Below are 16,669 nucleotides of genomic sequence, written 5' to 3' on the forward strand. Positions count from 1 at the left end.
GGCCCTTCAGGGGCGTAGCAACATTGGAGTTGGCCCAGAGACAATATTTTAAAATGCTCCCCCCTCACTGAAGCTCAGCTCATGAAGTAAAAGCATCTTAAATGAGGCTGAATAGTGGTAACAAAAAGCATAGTGAAATTATATATATATATAATAGCATAGTAAAATTATATTATAAAAGCATAGTAAAAGTATGTATGTGTGTGTGCGCACCACAAAAGGTTTTGCAAATGGTGGATGATGCAAGTCATTTAATGGTCCTAGAGAAAGACATGCTGTTCTGGAAGCTCCAGGTCTTAACACTCACATCAATTTCGGAGGATGAATACAAGTGAAGGAAGCCCGGGCAGGTGCGCGGCTGGGTGAGTCAGTCATGTGACTTGCCTCTGGGGGGCCCCCAAGGCACTGGGCCCCCAGACAACGGTCTCCCCTTGCCCTATTATAGTTACGCCCCTGAGGCCCTTATTTGTATTTTGTATCCAGTGTGAGGGATGGGCGGTGGCGGTGGCAGGGAGGGTTAAGAACATAAGAAAAGCCCTGCTGGATCAGGCCCAAGGCCCATCTAGTCCAGCATCCTGTTTCGCACAGTGGCCTGTGCTTGTTAAGTATGCTTTGGTATACACGGGCTTTTGGACCAGACATTAGATGACTGGAGTTGACAGAGAATAATCTTCAGCAAGCCTCAACTTATTATTTGAATGGTCAAAACCAGGGTTTCTTAACCTTGGGCCCCCAGATGTTGTTAGACTACGATTCCCATCATCCCCAGACATAGCCTTTGTGGCTGAGGATGATGGGAGTTGTAGTCCAACAACATCTGGGGGCCCAAGGTTAAGAAACCCTGGTCAAAAAGATATTTGGGAGCACACACCTATTTAATATTCATTCAGGGTACTACTTTATCTTTGCAATAAAATAAATTAGGAATCAACCTCAAGCTTACATAGGAACGTTGGAAGCTGCCATATACTGAGTCAGACCATTGGTCTATCTAGCTCAGTACTGTCTACAGTCTACACAGACTGGCAGCAGCTTCTCCAGGGTTGCAGACAGGAATCTCTCTCAGCCCTGTCTTGGAGAAGCCAGGGAGAGAACTTGAAACCTTCTGCTCTTCCCAGAGAGGCTCGGAGATATCTTCCAGTGCTCACACATCAAGTCTTCCTTTCATATGCAACCAGGCTAAGGGGACAAGTCATGCTTGCTACCACAAGACCAGCTCTCCTCTCCTTACAACTTTGTGTTGTGAGCCGCCCAGAGAACAATTTGTTATGGGGCAGGCAACAAGAGGCTTGGTTGTCGTGCACACGGGACAGGGCCTTCTCTATTGTTGCCCCCAGACTCTGGAATGCTCTCCCGGTGGCTATTTGCTCCTCGGTCTCCATTGCAGCTTTTAGAAAAAGTGTAAAATCTTGGCTTTTTGCTCAGGCATTTATTTGATTCTCTGCTGCTGCTGCTCTTTATAGTCTGTATTGCCTTTATGCTTTTGTTTCAAAATTTTAATCAGATTTGTTTAATTCCCCCCCCCACTTAATATTTTAATTGTGCCTTTTTTACCATCTTGTGTTTAAATTTTTGCTGTAAACCGCCTTGGGATTGCTTTAATGAGAGGCGGTATATAAATTTAACAATAAAATAAATAAAGTTTAAATAAATAAAAATTTATTTATTTAAAAATAAATAAATAAAATAAAATAAATATTTAATTATTATTAATTATTATTGACTATTATTAACCTCCAGGCAGTTCATAAATAAAAATGCAAATCCTCCTCCGGCAACATACAAGCCTTTCCTGCTCACGTTACTTCCTGGAACAAGATGCATTCTGGTAGTTGTAGTCCAGACTGCCTCAACCAGCCCTTCCCACAAACATTCCTCGCGTCTCGCTGTAGAACGGTGCGCACATTTAAAAAAACTACAGCCCCCATAATGCGGCTTTGCAAGCAACCTATGCGCGTGCAGGTAAAGCTGGGAAGACGCAAGGGATAATTTTATTTTTGCTGTTTATATATAGTTTGTATGGGAGAAAGGTCTTTGACGTTCTAGAAAAGAGCGGAGCTCTTCTGTGTCGCCATAGTTTTTTTTAAAGGAGAGAGGGCTACATAAGCTGCTGCACGTACCTACTTACGAATTGGTGGCGTTTTGTTTTGTTTTGTTTTTTTAAAAAAAATTGGGGTTTGGAGAACGGTGCAAACTAGAAAACATTTTTATTATCGGAGCTAGATTTTTCTTGCCGTCCTCTTCCTTTTTAGCCGGCAGAGGGAAAGATCCTGGGAAATAGTTTGGTTTTTTTAAAAAAATCATTATTTTATTTTTAAAATATCCCTAAAGTTGTTGAGTATAATATTATATGCTGAACCTTCTACCAGGCAAAGAGTCTGCGGGTATATAGGTAGGAGCTGTTGATCTGACCATTGCTTTCTAATGATGATGAGGAATGATTTGCCCGTGGGATTTGCTGGAATCCCCGGGGCAGGAAGCATTTTAAGAAGCAGCGAGCCTGTGTCGCTGTCTCCAGTGGTATCCCAGGCAGCTTCCTTACTGGAGGAAGCTGCAGATCTGCTTGTGATGCACTTAGACTTCGCTGCTGCTGTGGACAGGTGTGAGAAGGGCTGTGAAAGCCTCCTGGGTGATCCTGAGAATGAAGATGCTGACAGGTATGAACTGAATTGAATTGGGAGGAGACCCTTCAGGTCTGTGCAGAGCTGAATTGTTGTTCTTTTAGGGGGATTTTAAAATTTCCTTTTATAAAAAAGGAGAGTTCTTGTTTCCAATGTACTCTTACAGTTGGGAGTGTGCCAAATAGGCTGGGCTGGGGTGAAGGGTTGTTTTTTTTTTTTTTTTTAAAGATGAGGAGTCAATAGCGCAATTCAGACATTACGCGGTATGAGTGTACGAACACAACAGTGACAAATATATGCCACTTTTCAACAAAAGGTTCACAAAGCGGTTTACATATAAATAAATAAATGGCTCCCTGTCCCCAAAGGGCTCACAGTCTAAAAAAGAAACATAAGCTAGACACCAGCAACAGCCACTGGAGAGATGCTGTGCTGGGGATGGATAGAGCCAGTTTATCTCCCCTTGCTAAATAAAGAGAATCACTGCTTTAAAAAGGTGCCTGTTTGCTCATTTAGCAGATGTCTGTACACTTCTACATGGGTTTGTGTGAATGACTTGCCTGTGTTCATTTAAAAAGTGAACCTGGCCCTTCAAATGCATGGTATAGAAGGAAATGTACTTTTGGCCCTGTGTTCTGCATAACATGTGAATGATTGTACTGACCTGTAAGAGTGTTGAACATCATATGTGAACGGGCATAAAGAATGAAATAGTCCAGGGGGTTCCAACCTTGGGTCCTCAGATTACAACTCCCGTCATCCCCAACCATAGTGGCCTGTTGGGTTTCACCAGATGGATAGATTTCCTTGCTCTGTGCAATACACAGCAACAACTCCCCCTCTTCTTCCGAACGCAAATACCATTCTAATGGTGTGTGTCTCCTTTGCTGAACTAGCGCTGGAGAACTGAAGTGCTCCTTATGCATTGTGGGTATCCAGGCCCTGGCAGAGATGAACCGATGGAGAGATGTCCTTCCTTGGATACTTCAATACTATCAAGATCCAGAATCTTTGCCTCCCAAGATTCTGGAGCTGTGGTGAGTTTCCCTCTTCTGTATACGCTATATATAGATCCCCTATATATGGGGATCTTCAGATTGCAGGTGGGGCTCACATGATTGAATGCTCCTCTATCCAAAATAATCCCCTCCGTTTAGAAAACTAGCATGTATGGGAAACACCTCTTCTTCCTGATATCTAGCTTTTTATGAGCAAAGTGGTTTTTTTTTTAAACCGGCCTCAGCTGCAGTCTGGTGGTACAGTCCAGACACGGAGAACTAGGCCTGTATCTTACTGACGAATGATGTTTAAATCAGGTGTGGCCTGACTTCAGGCAGACTTGCATAATCTGTCTATTATTATTAGAACCCTCACAGCCTACCAGGTTTTAAAGTTGCACAGCAAGAGTGCATACTCAAGATCTGTTAACATTTGAAGCATAACTACTCCATATTGAGTGACCCTGAGTATACACTCTTGTGTTAAGAAGTGTGTTGCTGGATTAAATCCAGGTCCACCTAGTCTGGCAGTTGTTTCAAGAGTCCCGGCAACCAGCCCTTGATGGGGTTCAGAAATTGGTTGGTGGACCACAATCTACCAGTCCTGCCTGATTATCTTGTTGTGTGAGGGAGGGCGCTGGCTTGGAAAAAGGTAGCCTACTCATTTTTTTCCTGCCCAGGAGGGCAGATGTAGAATTACTCTCCTCTAGGAGTGTCTGCACTGTCTTTTTTGGAGCATCCTGGAGGAATTAATAAAGGTAAAGTTGTGCCATCGAGTCGGTGTCGACTCCTGGTGACCACAGAGCCATGTGGTTTTCTTTGGTAGAAAACAGGAGGGGTTTACCATTGCCTCCTGATGTTGCCTTTCAGCACCTTCCTGTATTGCTGCTGCCTGATATAGGTGTTTCCCATAGTCTAGGAAACATACCAGTGGGGATTCGAACCAGGAACCTCTTGCTCCCTAGGCAAGTTACTTCCCCGCTGCGTAATTAGGTGGCTCGGACGAATTAATGGGGAGTGGGTTTAAAGTTTAAATATTCACTCTTGTGTGCCAGCTGAGAAACGGGTGAGAGTGGGTATTTAAATTTTAAACCTCCCAGAATATCCAGCGCATCAACTCTGCAGGTTGCTCCAGGGTGGGTTTTAAATAAATAACCACCTGGCACAAGAGTGGAAATTTAAACTTTAAACCCTCCCAGATCAGCCTGTGTGCTTCTCAGCAAACCATGGTTCAGAGCTGCTTGTCTGTTTTTTGTTTCCTATCTGCTCTCATTTGCTCAGTTTTCATAAATTTGCCCCCCTCTCTGTGGTGTAGAAGCCTCTTGAAGCAGATTAGTGGCTTCAGCTGTGGCTTGTTGGTGGATTGCAAACTGAGATCTAACTAGTAACCATGGGTAACACAAACTGTGGCTTGCCAAACCAGCTTCAAACCACAGTTTCAGATCCTGTTTTGTTAGCCCCAAACAAACCACAGTTTATCAGCAGACTTGGGTTCTGATGTAATGTGAAACCATGGCTTAGCTAAACAAGCTATGGTTTTGCACTGTGCGTGAACCCAGGTAGAGTGTGATTTGTCCATGGCAGCCAGTGAGCTTTGTGGCTGACCAAGAATTTGAACCCGGGCATCCCCATCTGACACAGAATCCACTACATGATACTGGCTCCTTGCATGTCAAATATTTTAAGAATACAGGTGGCCCTTTTTCGCGGGGGTTCCGTTCTCACCTATAAGTGTGAATACAGAAACTGTGAATAACAAAACCTTAACTCTATGAGATTTGGGATCTTAGGTTCCAAACAGAAAAAAAGCCTAAAAATGCCTAAAAAGAAGGAAGGCGGGTGTAGAAATAAGAGTAGAAACGGAGAGTACCTTGCTCTCCAGGGCTGTAGGACTCCACAAATAGCCCCGAACCCCCCCACATCCGCTGGATTTTTTGGGGGAGAGCTTTTAAAAAATTATTTTTTAAGTGCCTCAAAATGGCTCTAAAATGGTGGCTGGAAGTGACACCGGAAGTCATTTCTGGCCACTCCACAACCGCTAATTGGCAAATGTTAGCCGATTTTTGTGCCACAGATAAAGAAACTGGGTCTCTAAGACCCATCCATGGATACACGAAACTGCAGTTGCCGGAATCGTGGGTGACGAGGACCACCTGTGTGCAAGAATAGTACTTTGAAGATGTATTCATTGTATAATAAAGTGAAGGGCATTTTGTTTCCTTTCCTAGTTTCCTTCTACATAGCAAAGTGAAAGAACCTTACGTGATGCTGGAAGTTGGTGGTGACTGGCTGAGGAATGCAAACAATCAGCACTTGCCTAGTTACGGCCTGTTAGTTCAGCTCCATCTGTCCCACGTGCTGTTACCCCTCGGGCACTTTGCAGAGGCAGATAAACTGCTCCAAGGCTGCAAGGTGTTGAGCAAGGAGCAGCGGGCGGAGGCCCTTGGGAACATTCGGGAGAAGAAGCAACAGTGGTTGCAGAAGGAGAAGGAGCAGCCAATCCCTGAGGAGCAGCCCAAAGTGGCATGGAAGAGACGGATGGGTAGGGCATTCCTTTTTGAGAGTGTTGTGTGCTTTGAAACAGTGGCTATCCTAAGGGCTGTTATGTCATAGATGGGTATAATTTAAAACTTATTATGTATGGATACATTACTATACAATTACTAAACTATACCCTAACCGCCCTGAGTCAAATTAGGAAGGGAGGTATAAAAATTAATTAAATAAATAAAAATATACAAGACGTTCTGGTAAGAACGAATCTGCCTACTTCCTCTATAACCTTAATTGATAATTACCATCTTCGCAGATTAGCCCATCTTCACAAATTAGCACCTCAGATGTCCACATGCCTGCCATCTTGAATTGAGGTGGATGACATCATCACAAAGTATGCAGTCGAGGTGTCCCTAGGTGTCATTACAACTGTAGCTAATTTGGTTCAAATCAGTCCAGGCATTGCGAAGTTGATAGTGGGGGACACAGACAGCTGATTTCATAAACTTTCCTTAAGGAAAGTCGGCTAAAAATAGATCCTCACCAGTACTTATCCCCTCAAAATCTCTACCTAGAGCCTAACTAGCAAACAGGCATGGCAAGCAACAAGAAGTATACAGAAATTGAGAATATTACAATTCAAAAGAACTGCAGAAATGAGGACAAGATACTGTTGTGTTGAATGTTAGGATTCTGCCTGTTCATATTATTTGACTCTGAATTCCAGAAGCTCCTCAGACCAGCATTCAATATGTGATATTACTCAACTTTCTATGTTGAGTAATAACTCGTTTAGCTGTCATCTCAGCCCTTAAGATCCATAGTCTTGTTTTTCCGTTGCGGTCTTGCTTGTAGAGGAAACTCATCTGAGGATTCAATTGAGGACTGAGTATTTTGAGGCTGAGAGGAATACAAAATTAATTTTTTGCTACACTTCTCACCAGAATAGGACAAACCCAGCACATGTGGGGGGTGCCCATCTTCTTAAATGAACCCACCTGCATATCTGGTAAACTAGCCTCATCAGCAACTTCTGTTGGAGTTTGGCTGTTTTGTTCTCCCATGCTAGGGTTCTCTGACTGCTCATCTTCCCACTTCTCAAAAATTTCCCCATCCCACCCACTTCCCCTCCCTGCTTGTGATAAATCACATACGCAAACATAAACTTCAGTTTCTACAGATGAACTTGATTACACAGAGGCCCAGTGGTAGAACATTTTGAACTGGACATTTTCTGATGCCCTAAATCACAACCTTGGGTCTCCAAATGTTGTTGGACTACAATTCGCAACATCTGGGGATGATGGGAGTTGTAGTCCAACAGCATCTGGAGAACCATGGTTGAGAACTGCTCCCCTACATTAATTGGGACCTTATTTATCCTGTTTATTTTGCTTATATTTAGTAAAAACAAGTAAAAATGTATGCTGTGTTAATTTTGTATGCTCTATAATTGTACCTGTATGTTTTCTCCTACATGGTTAATAGCTGCTTTGGGAGGAGTGATTTATGTCAGGGAACTGACTGGGTGTCAGGAGGCTTAATTCCTGATTTAAATCTCTCCATCCCCCACAGCTTCATTAAAAATAGATTAATTCTGGAGATGCATTCATGCACCTCTGAACTCCTTGATTGACCCTCCAAGCTTTTCAAGACAGTGTGATTCTCGCATGGGGAGTGCTCAGCTGTCAATAATTTCTTGTGTATGGTCCAGATAATGTTCCTGCCTCAACAAATACTTCTCTGCGGAGGAATTGCAATTCTCTAGGACTCAAGTGCTTACCTGAAACTTCTAGATGGGGACCCCTTTGGAAAAGGGAATAATATTGAAAAGTGGTATGATGTATAAATAGTCTAGCCACCTAATGGCACAGCAGGGAAATGACTTGATTAGCAAGACAGAGGTTGCCGTTCGAATCCCTGCTGGTGTGTTTTCCAGACTATGGGAAACACCTATATCGGGTAGCAGTGATATAGGAAGATGCTGAAAGGCATCATCTCATACTGCGCAGGAGGAGGCAATAGTAAACCCCTCCTGTATTCTACCAAAGACAACCACAGGGCTCTGTGGTTGCCGGGAGTCGACACCAACTCGACTGCACACTTTACCTTTTAATATAAATATTCTAAAGAAATAAATACTGGAACCCTGTTCATATATTCAACACGCATACACTCTGTGTACGCTGTATGCACGCCCAGTTGTTCACACATTATATTGAATGTGAATTCAACATAATATTGAATTCATAGCAGTACACTTCCTTTTTTGCCTGTATTTGAAAGGATCTGTACCCAGATTCTCTTTTAAACTGAATGCATGTACAGCACAATGTCTGAAGAGGACTAGTATTCATGTCCTGAAGGTATACAAGACATTAACAATGGTTGCGCAGTCCCAATATGGCAACCTCCGTGTCTGGATAGACTACAGGAAAAAGAAAGTGGGCCCATAGCTCAGTGGTCGAGCATCTGCTTTGCTTTCAGAAGTAGGGATGTGCATGGACCAGTTCAGCGCCTCCTCAGGGAAGCGCCGAACTGGTTTGGGCGCCTGCAGCTGAACCAGTTTGGTGGGCAGGGAGCAGCTCCCTTTAAGAGAAGTAAGCAGCCATGTGGGTGCCAAGGCTGTGTGCAGGCTACAAGAAGCAGCACCACAGCCACGCACAGCCTTTTGCAGAGCGAGTACCATGCCCGGAAAAGCAGTGGGAAGGTAAGGACCTGCTTTTAAAGGAAGCTGCTCCCTGTCCTGCCCACGGCTGCCCGAGCCCATTCGGGCTCATCCCTATGCAGAAGGTCCCAGGTTCAATCCCTGGCAACTCCAGGTAGGGCCGGGAGATAACTTTGCCCGAAACCCCGGAGAACCACTGCCAGTCAGTGTAAACAGTACTGAGCTAGATGGACCAGTGATGTGATTCAGTATAAAGCAGATTCTTATGTTCCTCTGCTCCTAAGTGTTATCTCCATGGGGTATTGCTGGAACAGCCCTTAAAAGCTAGCTTGTGAGAAAGCTCTTTCTCTGGTGCTGTCTCCTCCTCTTTTTTTAACCCATGTGATTTCCTCCCCCATCTCCTCTTGCATTATAGGCCCGATGTCCCAAAAGGTGTTGACCATCTTGGCTCGGCTGGGCAGAATGCTGGGATCCTTAGCAAGCCAGTTCTGCGCCGTTCCCTACAAAAAGACTCTCTTGGCTGCTTTCCTGTTGTGTCTCCTTGTCATGAAACTTGACCCAGGTGTGAGAGAGCGACGCGGCTGCACGTTACGGGCTCAAATGTCTAACTTCCAGAGAATTAGCCACGTGGGAATTGGGAACAATTGGAAGGAGAGGGGTGGTTACTAAGAGGTGGGGCGTTAGTTCTGAGACAGTGGTGCTTGACCAGGACTGGGATTTTTGGAATAATTTTAGTTCCTCCTTAAGCAGCACAGACTGTTAGTGATAGGGTCAGGCTTGGACTGTGAGGCAGGGCCCCAAAATAAGATCGAATCCAGGAATGAGGAGAGAAAGGGCTAGAACCTGGGTCTGCCCTCTTACCTTTCTGCTCCCTTTTTGGCATTAGCAGATTACAGGGTCAGGCTGGGAGGAGGCTATAGACCAGGGTGCTTTATTGCAAGGCCCGGAGGCATGTCAACCCTAGCTAGTCCCTAGCTGTAGCTAGTAGCTACAGACCCTTGACTAATTGTTTATCGGGCCTGTGCAAAGCCCAAGGAGAGCTGGTCTTGTGGTAGCAAGCATGACTGTCCCCTTAGCTAAGCAGGGTCCACTCTGGTTGCATATGAATGGGAGACTTGATGTGTGAGCACTGCAAGATATTCCCTTTAGAGAATGGAGCCACTCCGGGAAGAGCAGAAGGTTCCAAGTTCCCTCCCTGGCCTCTCCAAGATAGGGCTGAGAGAGACTCCTGTGTGCAACCTTGGAGAAGCCGCTGCCAGTCTGTGTAGACAATACTGAGCAAGTTGGACCTATGGTCTGACTCAGTATATGGCAGTATATTTTCCTATGTTCCAAAGTGAAACATGCTGCATGGTTCCCCTAGCACCATGTGGAGATGACCGTTCTCACTGTGCCGTGCTGCAGTTTACCCATCGCTGGCCATGAGTGGGGCTCCTTTGAGGGAAAGGGGGCCCTCTTGAGCCCCTGCTCCATCTTGGAAGGCATGTACGGAGTGCTGGGAAGTGTAGCCCTTCCCAGCACTGTCCCCATAGGCTTCTTAAGAGAGGGCTTCGTCTCTCTTAAAGGGCCCTCCCGCCACTGAGAAAAGCACATGGCTGTGCAGAGGTCAGCACAGTGGGAAATGGCTCTCACATGGAAGGTCTTTTGCCAAAGTGGCTACCACTTGACAAATAGTGATGACCACGGCAGTAGACCACGTTTGCGTGTTGTTTTTGTAAACTAAAAAAAAAGTCTACATTGATCCAGATCTGGTTGTGCATCACTTCCTGCAGCAGCTTAACCACTGCACTCCACACCCTGCCCCCAGGTCTCCTCATTTGCTGTGATTGGCTGACCAGATGTTAAACTTGTAGCTTTAAAAAAGACAATTTTTAAAAAATCCATAGCCCACCCCAAGACAGATTGTTCCCTAAGATCTCAAAACCTGAGCCAGGCTACATGATTGGCAGAATCGTGTGGTGAAGCTCTTGCTGAACTGTATCACTTAGGAACATAGGAAGCTGCCTTATACTGAGTCAGACCATTGGTCCCTCTAGCTCAGTATTGTCTACATAGACTGGCAGCGGTTTCTCCAAGATTGCAGGCAGGGGTCTCTCTCAGCCCTATCTTGGAGAAGCCAGGGAGGGAACTTGGAATCTTCTGTATACAAGCATGCAGATGCTCTTCCCAGAACAGCCCCATCCCCTAAGGGGGATATCTTACAGGGCTCACGGATGTAGTCTCCCATTCATAGGCAACAAGGGTGGACCTTAGCAAAGGGGACAAATTATGCTTGTTACCACAAGACCAGCATGTCTGAATGTTGTCCCATTTAATTTGTATTCTGCCACATGCTTCATAAAAGCTTTAAGCTGACTGACAACAATGAATGACCATCTGACACTATGCAGTTCCTGAAGTGCAGAGAATTAGCACATTGGTAAGAAGAAGGAAGACTTTCTTCCTCACCTGCTCACTTTCTGTGCCTGTTTTTATGAGAGAGAGCATTCAAATACAGCAGTTGTCCCGCCCCCCGCCCCCCCGAAATGGTACAGTCTAGCAAGAGCTGCACCATGTGATTTTGTTGATCATGTTGCTCACATCCCGGATATCTAGGACTTTGAACTTTTTAAAATGCAAAATGTCTGCCCATTCTAACTTACTTCCCAGTTTATCTTTGCTTAGCTTTAGAACCTACATCCCCCCCCCGCCCGCCCCACTGCTTTAAGCCTCCCTACTTGAGCTGTACCATCTTGGTTGCTAGGTACAGCTCCCGAATGTTTGTTCCAGCAATAGCCTGTAGGGAATGTTCAAGAACAGCATGAGAATTCCGACTAAAGCCTGGTCTACATGTGCAGCAGAATGAGGTGACAGAATGCTGAGGAGGTAAATGGACTGTACCACTGCAAGTGGGGAGTCCCAGATTATCTCCAGGAGCAATTGCTCCTTCATGTTTAAAAGCAAAAACAACCCCCCCCCAAATTAAAAAAAATCCCAGCAGAAAAGGGAAAGGGGGTCTAAGCCAGCCTGTTACGAATAATTTGGGTTCCCTGTTTGATCGGCCCACCTCAGTTACTTAGGGTATGCACATACCTCTTGCCTGTGGGCTCCCCAGAGGCATCTGGTGGGCCACTGTGTGAAACAGGATGCTGGACTAGATGGGCCTCCTTGGGCCTGATCCAGCAGGGCTGTTCTTGCGTTCTCGTATTCTTAGGGTAGCACAAGCTTTCCCTTTTGGCTAGTTGCTGCTGTAGTTTCACTAATCTGTCACTAGATGGTGGCAATGCACTTTCATCAGCAAGGCATCAGACCAAATCCAATGGCTGTGCTTTCTCTTAAGGGCAATTTTGTCTGACAGTGGTTTTACCCATCACCAAATTGTTATCCGGCTGCAGTCTCTGTGACCACACCTTCACTAATTAGTTGATGGATATTCTTCAGACCAGCGGTGTGCTGATCAACTGGGAGGCCTGTCTTTGTTTGCCTCTTCTGCGGTACTCTGCCCAAGTTGTCAGCCTGCGGAGCCTCTATCAATTCCCTTCCTGATGGCTAGCTCAGGTTTCTCTCCCTGGCCGTGCCAAGGAGGGGCTGCCTGGAGCACGGAGCCAGACAGCTGGCTGGGCTGTATCCTCACCCGAAGGGCCAGGAGGAGACTCCCCTCTTTGCTCACAGCTGAGACTTCTCCTGGTCTCAACCGAAGGGTCAAGAGGGATTAGTATGCGCAACCGAGGCTTCTCCAAGCCTTAACCAAAGTGCCAGAAGAGGTTCCCTGATCTTCTGCACAACTCAGGTGTTTCCAAGTCTCGGCCAAAGTGCCAGAAGCCTTCTGTCAATTGGGAGCTTCATCGACCAGCCTTAGTTCCTTATGCTCCTTCCTCTTGGCTGGCACAGGACTGCTTCCCCTTGGGAGGTCTTATCTACCCAGACTCTGGTCCCAGGAGTGAAAAGGGATGCAAGCTTGACTCCCTTCAGGGAGGTGTTATAACCAGCCCTGCTTATGAGACACCACAGACAGACGTTCAGGCACTTAGACACTCTCAAACGAGGGAGGGAGGGAGGGAGGGAGGGAGAGAGTCCTTTCAGTGGATGTGTGAAGAGAGATACAGACTAGAGACCAAACCAGGCATACACTCTAGGTCCTTTTACTGAAGAAAATAGAAACATACCAAAAAGAGTCTAGATGAGCAAGCTGAAGTCCCTGACCTACCCGGTGACAGTTCTGAAAGGAGCGGGAGGGAAAAGGGAAGAAGGAGGGGGGAGAGGGGAAGGTTTAGGAGTCAAGTCCCATTCAAAACACTGCAGGCGTCATTCAATTGACCAGCTTTATTGAAACACCCTGGCTTTACCAACAGTGGTCCCTCTAATTTTTTCCATCTCTGTGCGGAATGAGTTTTGTTCTGGGCGGCAGTATCAAGGCAGTGTGTGCGCACCTGCATTCGGAACGGGGCCTTCCTGATTCAGCCTGAGCGGGATCTAAACGTGTGAGCATGCGCACGTCTTAGAAGGAACAGTGTTTACCAATGATGCTATAGATTGTAGAGATGCAGTGAAGAGATGCACAGAGTAGCTAGAGGGACAAGAGAAGCACCACGTGTGTTGGAGAGGGTCATAGGACTGGGGTCTCATCGACTCCTCTGGCATCTTGCCTCTGGTCCAGAACAGTTATACCCTTGGTTCTCCTCCAGGGCATCTGCTAACTGAGCAAAGAGGCACCTTTTAAAAAGTGGTTATTCTCTTTATTTAATGGGGGGAGAACAACTGGCCCTATCCATCCCCAGCACAGCATCTCTCCAGTGGCTGTTGCTGGTGTCTAGCTTATGTTCCTTTTTTAGATTGCAAGTCCTGTGGGGTCAGGGAGCCATTTTATTAATTAATTTAGTTATATCTATGTGTAAACCACATTGGGAACTTTTGTTGGAAAACGCTATATAAATATTTGTCGTATTCGTATCTGGTGGGCCACTGTGTGAATCAGGATGCTGGATTCGATCGGGCTTGGGCCTGATCCAGCAGGGCTGTTCTTAAGGTCCTTCTTCTATCCTTTGCCAGCAATTAGGCTCAGTGCTTAAGACAGCAATTTGCTTCTTCCTTTCCCATGGTGTTTTTTGTGAACCAAAGTCTTGCAGCTTGTGCCCAAGGCTCAAAGAAAAGACAGAACTGAACAATCAATACTGTATAGGCAGTTGAACACAAACCCAGGAGTTAAACAATTGAATACAGTAGCTTATAAGGCATATCATTATATTAAGCAAGCATAGGAATACTGCTTATAATGTAAAAACATAGAAGAGGATTCCAGTCCCAGAATATTATGAAAGCAGGTCCAGCTGCATCAGGGGGAACTGGGCCATGTTCGTAAAGCCTGTTTCCTCCTTTGCTAGTATTCTACTTCAGGGAGGTGTTTTTTGGTTTTTTTTACATGAGTATTCAAAAACATGATCCCTACCTGTGGCCTGAAATGATAAAGTATGGTTTACAACTTCAGGAGTCTGCCACAGCCCCACCTTGCTCTGCTGGGTTAGTAGAGCAGTCCCTGGAAGTTGAAAGTGGGCAAATGAGGATGGTGGAATTGAAAGGAGTTGGTTGGTATAAATCCCTTTTGATATCACCGAGAGATTATTGCTGTGCTGGGGATTTATTCTCACTACACAGGAACTCTTGAAGGTCAGTTGTTACAGCTGAAGAGTCAGTTTGGACTCTTCCAGATGGCAATAAACAACACCTTGAAAAAAGCTTGCGAATTCACTGAAGACAAAAGCTTAGCATCCATGCACTCTCACAGGTTCCCATTTTCTTTTCCAGTATGAACCTGCAGGCCAATCACATGGCCAGCACCAGCCCTGCATAATTTCTAGAGCACCACCTGCTGGTCAGCTCTTGCTTTCGATGATTAACCAGCCCTTTCCCCTAATGTTTGGAAGAGTAGTATGGAAAAGTAGTGGCTTAATCCACTATAAGAGCTGGCCTGCAGGTGGCGCTGCAGAAATGGTGTGAGGTCCCTGCTGGTTGTGTGACCTATGTGTGAGATTGTGCCATCTGGAAGAGCCTTTAGAGGAGGAATATCTGACGCATGTCACTAGAAACCTTTGTACTGGTACTTTGTACAGGTGAAAAAAAATAAAAGCCTCCTTTTCTCTCTCCTCTTCCCCAGCATCTCCCACTTCCCTGCCCTTCATCTACAGGTTAACTCAACTTTTCCATCAAGCCCAGTCAGCTGCATTTGCTCCACACTTCAAGCCTCCAGTTCAAGACTAAATGCCTCTCCTCTCTCCTATTGTGAAACAGTGATCCATTGGAGAACCAATGGAGAGCCACCAAATACTTGCAGGCCACTTAAGGTGACCCTGTGGCTGTGGCGGGGAAGAGAGGGGCACAGTGCCATGGGAGCATCTTCTAGAATGAAGAATCTGGTTTGCTGACAGCGGCAGCTGAAAACCCATCTCTGCAGATTTTTCTTCCAAACGCACCCCTTGAAGAATGGATGCAAATACACACTGGCTCATATTCTTCCCACTGGAGTCTGTGTTTAAAGTTTCACTCCTGACAATCACTTATTTAATAGAGTACCTTCTGTTTAGATCAGTGGAACTTACCTTCAAGTGAATACATTTGAGTGAAGTGTTCGAAACCTCCCCTACGTATCGTTCTGCCGGTGATACGACACTGTCTTCCAAAAGAGACATTGAATGCCCTCTCTCCAGGAGTGACTGTTGCTGGATATATGCTTTCCCCCCCTAGTGTACAGCTGTCAGTTGGCTACCAGAGCGGAAGATGCTCTCTCTCTTGATAACCATAAGTCTGTTCCTGCCACCAAAAGCTGGGTAGGAGGAGCATTCAACCAGGCTCGAAGCTGCGCTTCTGAGGACCGGTTGTGTGTTGGCAAAAATCGAGGCAGGAGGGCGGGGAAGTGGTTGTGTGCTGGCTGCGATCTGGATAGGATGACACCAGCCAACTAACATCATTGACCCGGCTCTGTATCAAGGGTGGAGGAAAAAGATGCCCTGCACCGTCCTACCTAGATGGCAGCTAGTGGTACACGGTCGCTTCCCCGTCCTGCTGCCTCGATTTTTGCCAGTATGTGATTGGTTCTCGGGAGTACATTCAGAACCTGGTACCTGGCTGGATGCTCCTCCTGCCAGCTTTTGGTCGTGACAATGGACCCCATGAGTAATTCTGCTCATGGAGACAGAAAATAACACTTGGTGGGGGGGAGTGGTGAACTAGTGGAGAATTTTTTTCCTTTGCTTTGGTGGTGTGGCTCCCGCAGTACATCAAGAACAGTATGGTGCTGTCAGTCACCCTTTTGTTTCTGCTGCCTTTTGGATTGCCTGGTCACCTGGCGTTTCTTTCAGAGCTCCTATGCCCCCGGCAACCGTGTACGGCAACCAGGGATTCCAGCAGCTGCTCCTTTTCATAGCGTGGCCACGGAAGCCCTGAGTCGAGCTTAGATCACTTGATTTTCTGTTTGTCTCGCACAGATCTTCAGGGCAGAGAAGTCTTGCCAGGAAGAAAAGATGGCAACACCAGTAGGCATGTGCAAATCAATAGCATCTAGACCACCTAGCAAAGTGGCCTTTATCTGATGCAATGCTTTAGCAGCATGCTTGCTGCTTTAAAAAACAAAAGACTTGATAGGATTTTCCATTTGTGGGCAGCTTACAAATATGTTATGATTTTTAAATGGACTTTTTAAAGCAGTCACTTGCCCCCCCCATTTAATGTAAATTTAGTTTAAAAAAAAGAAAAAAGTTTTCAAATGTGAAGGCTCCATACAGTATTTGTGATTTATAGCATTCTGTAAAATGCATCTGTCATTCTTGCCAAGGGAAAAACGGTTAAGCAGTGGCAGAGTGGTAGTGCTTCTGCTGCGTGTGGACTGGGGCTTTTACCCTGGTGGATTGTCAGCA

At 45.8% G+C, this 16,669-nt stretch overlaps 1 protein-coding gene across 1 annotated transcript; it reads left to right on the forward strand.

Moving 5' to 3' along the window:
* The first annotated feature begins 1,835 nt into the window (after positions 1-1,835).
* PEX26 (peroxisomal biogenesis factor 26) lies at positions 1,836-16,525 on the forward strand. The gene is made up of 5 exons (XM_053252885.1): positions 1,836-2,657; positions 3,518-3,658; positions 5,848-6,161; positions 9,199-9,345; positions 14,914-16,525. Exons 1-5 carry the CDS (start codon positions 2,425-2,427, stop codon positions 15,015-15,017), a joined length of 939 nt encoding a protein of 312 aa, XP_053108860.1. The 5' UTR covers positions 1,836-2,424; the 3' UTR covers positions 15,018-16,525.
* Positions 16,526-16,669: the final 144 nt, after the last annotated feature.

This window comes from Hemicordylus capensis, chromosome 5 (assembly GCF_027244095.1).
Source record: "Hemicordylus capensis ecotype Gifberg chromosome 5, rHemCap1.1.pri, whole genome shotgun sequence".
Classification (NCBI taxonomy): domain Eukaryota; kingdom Metazoa; phylum Chordata; class Lepidosauria; order Squamata; family Cordylidae; genus Hemicordylus; species Hemicordylus capensis.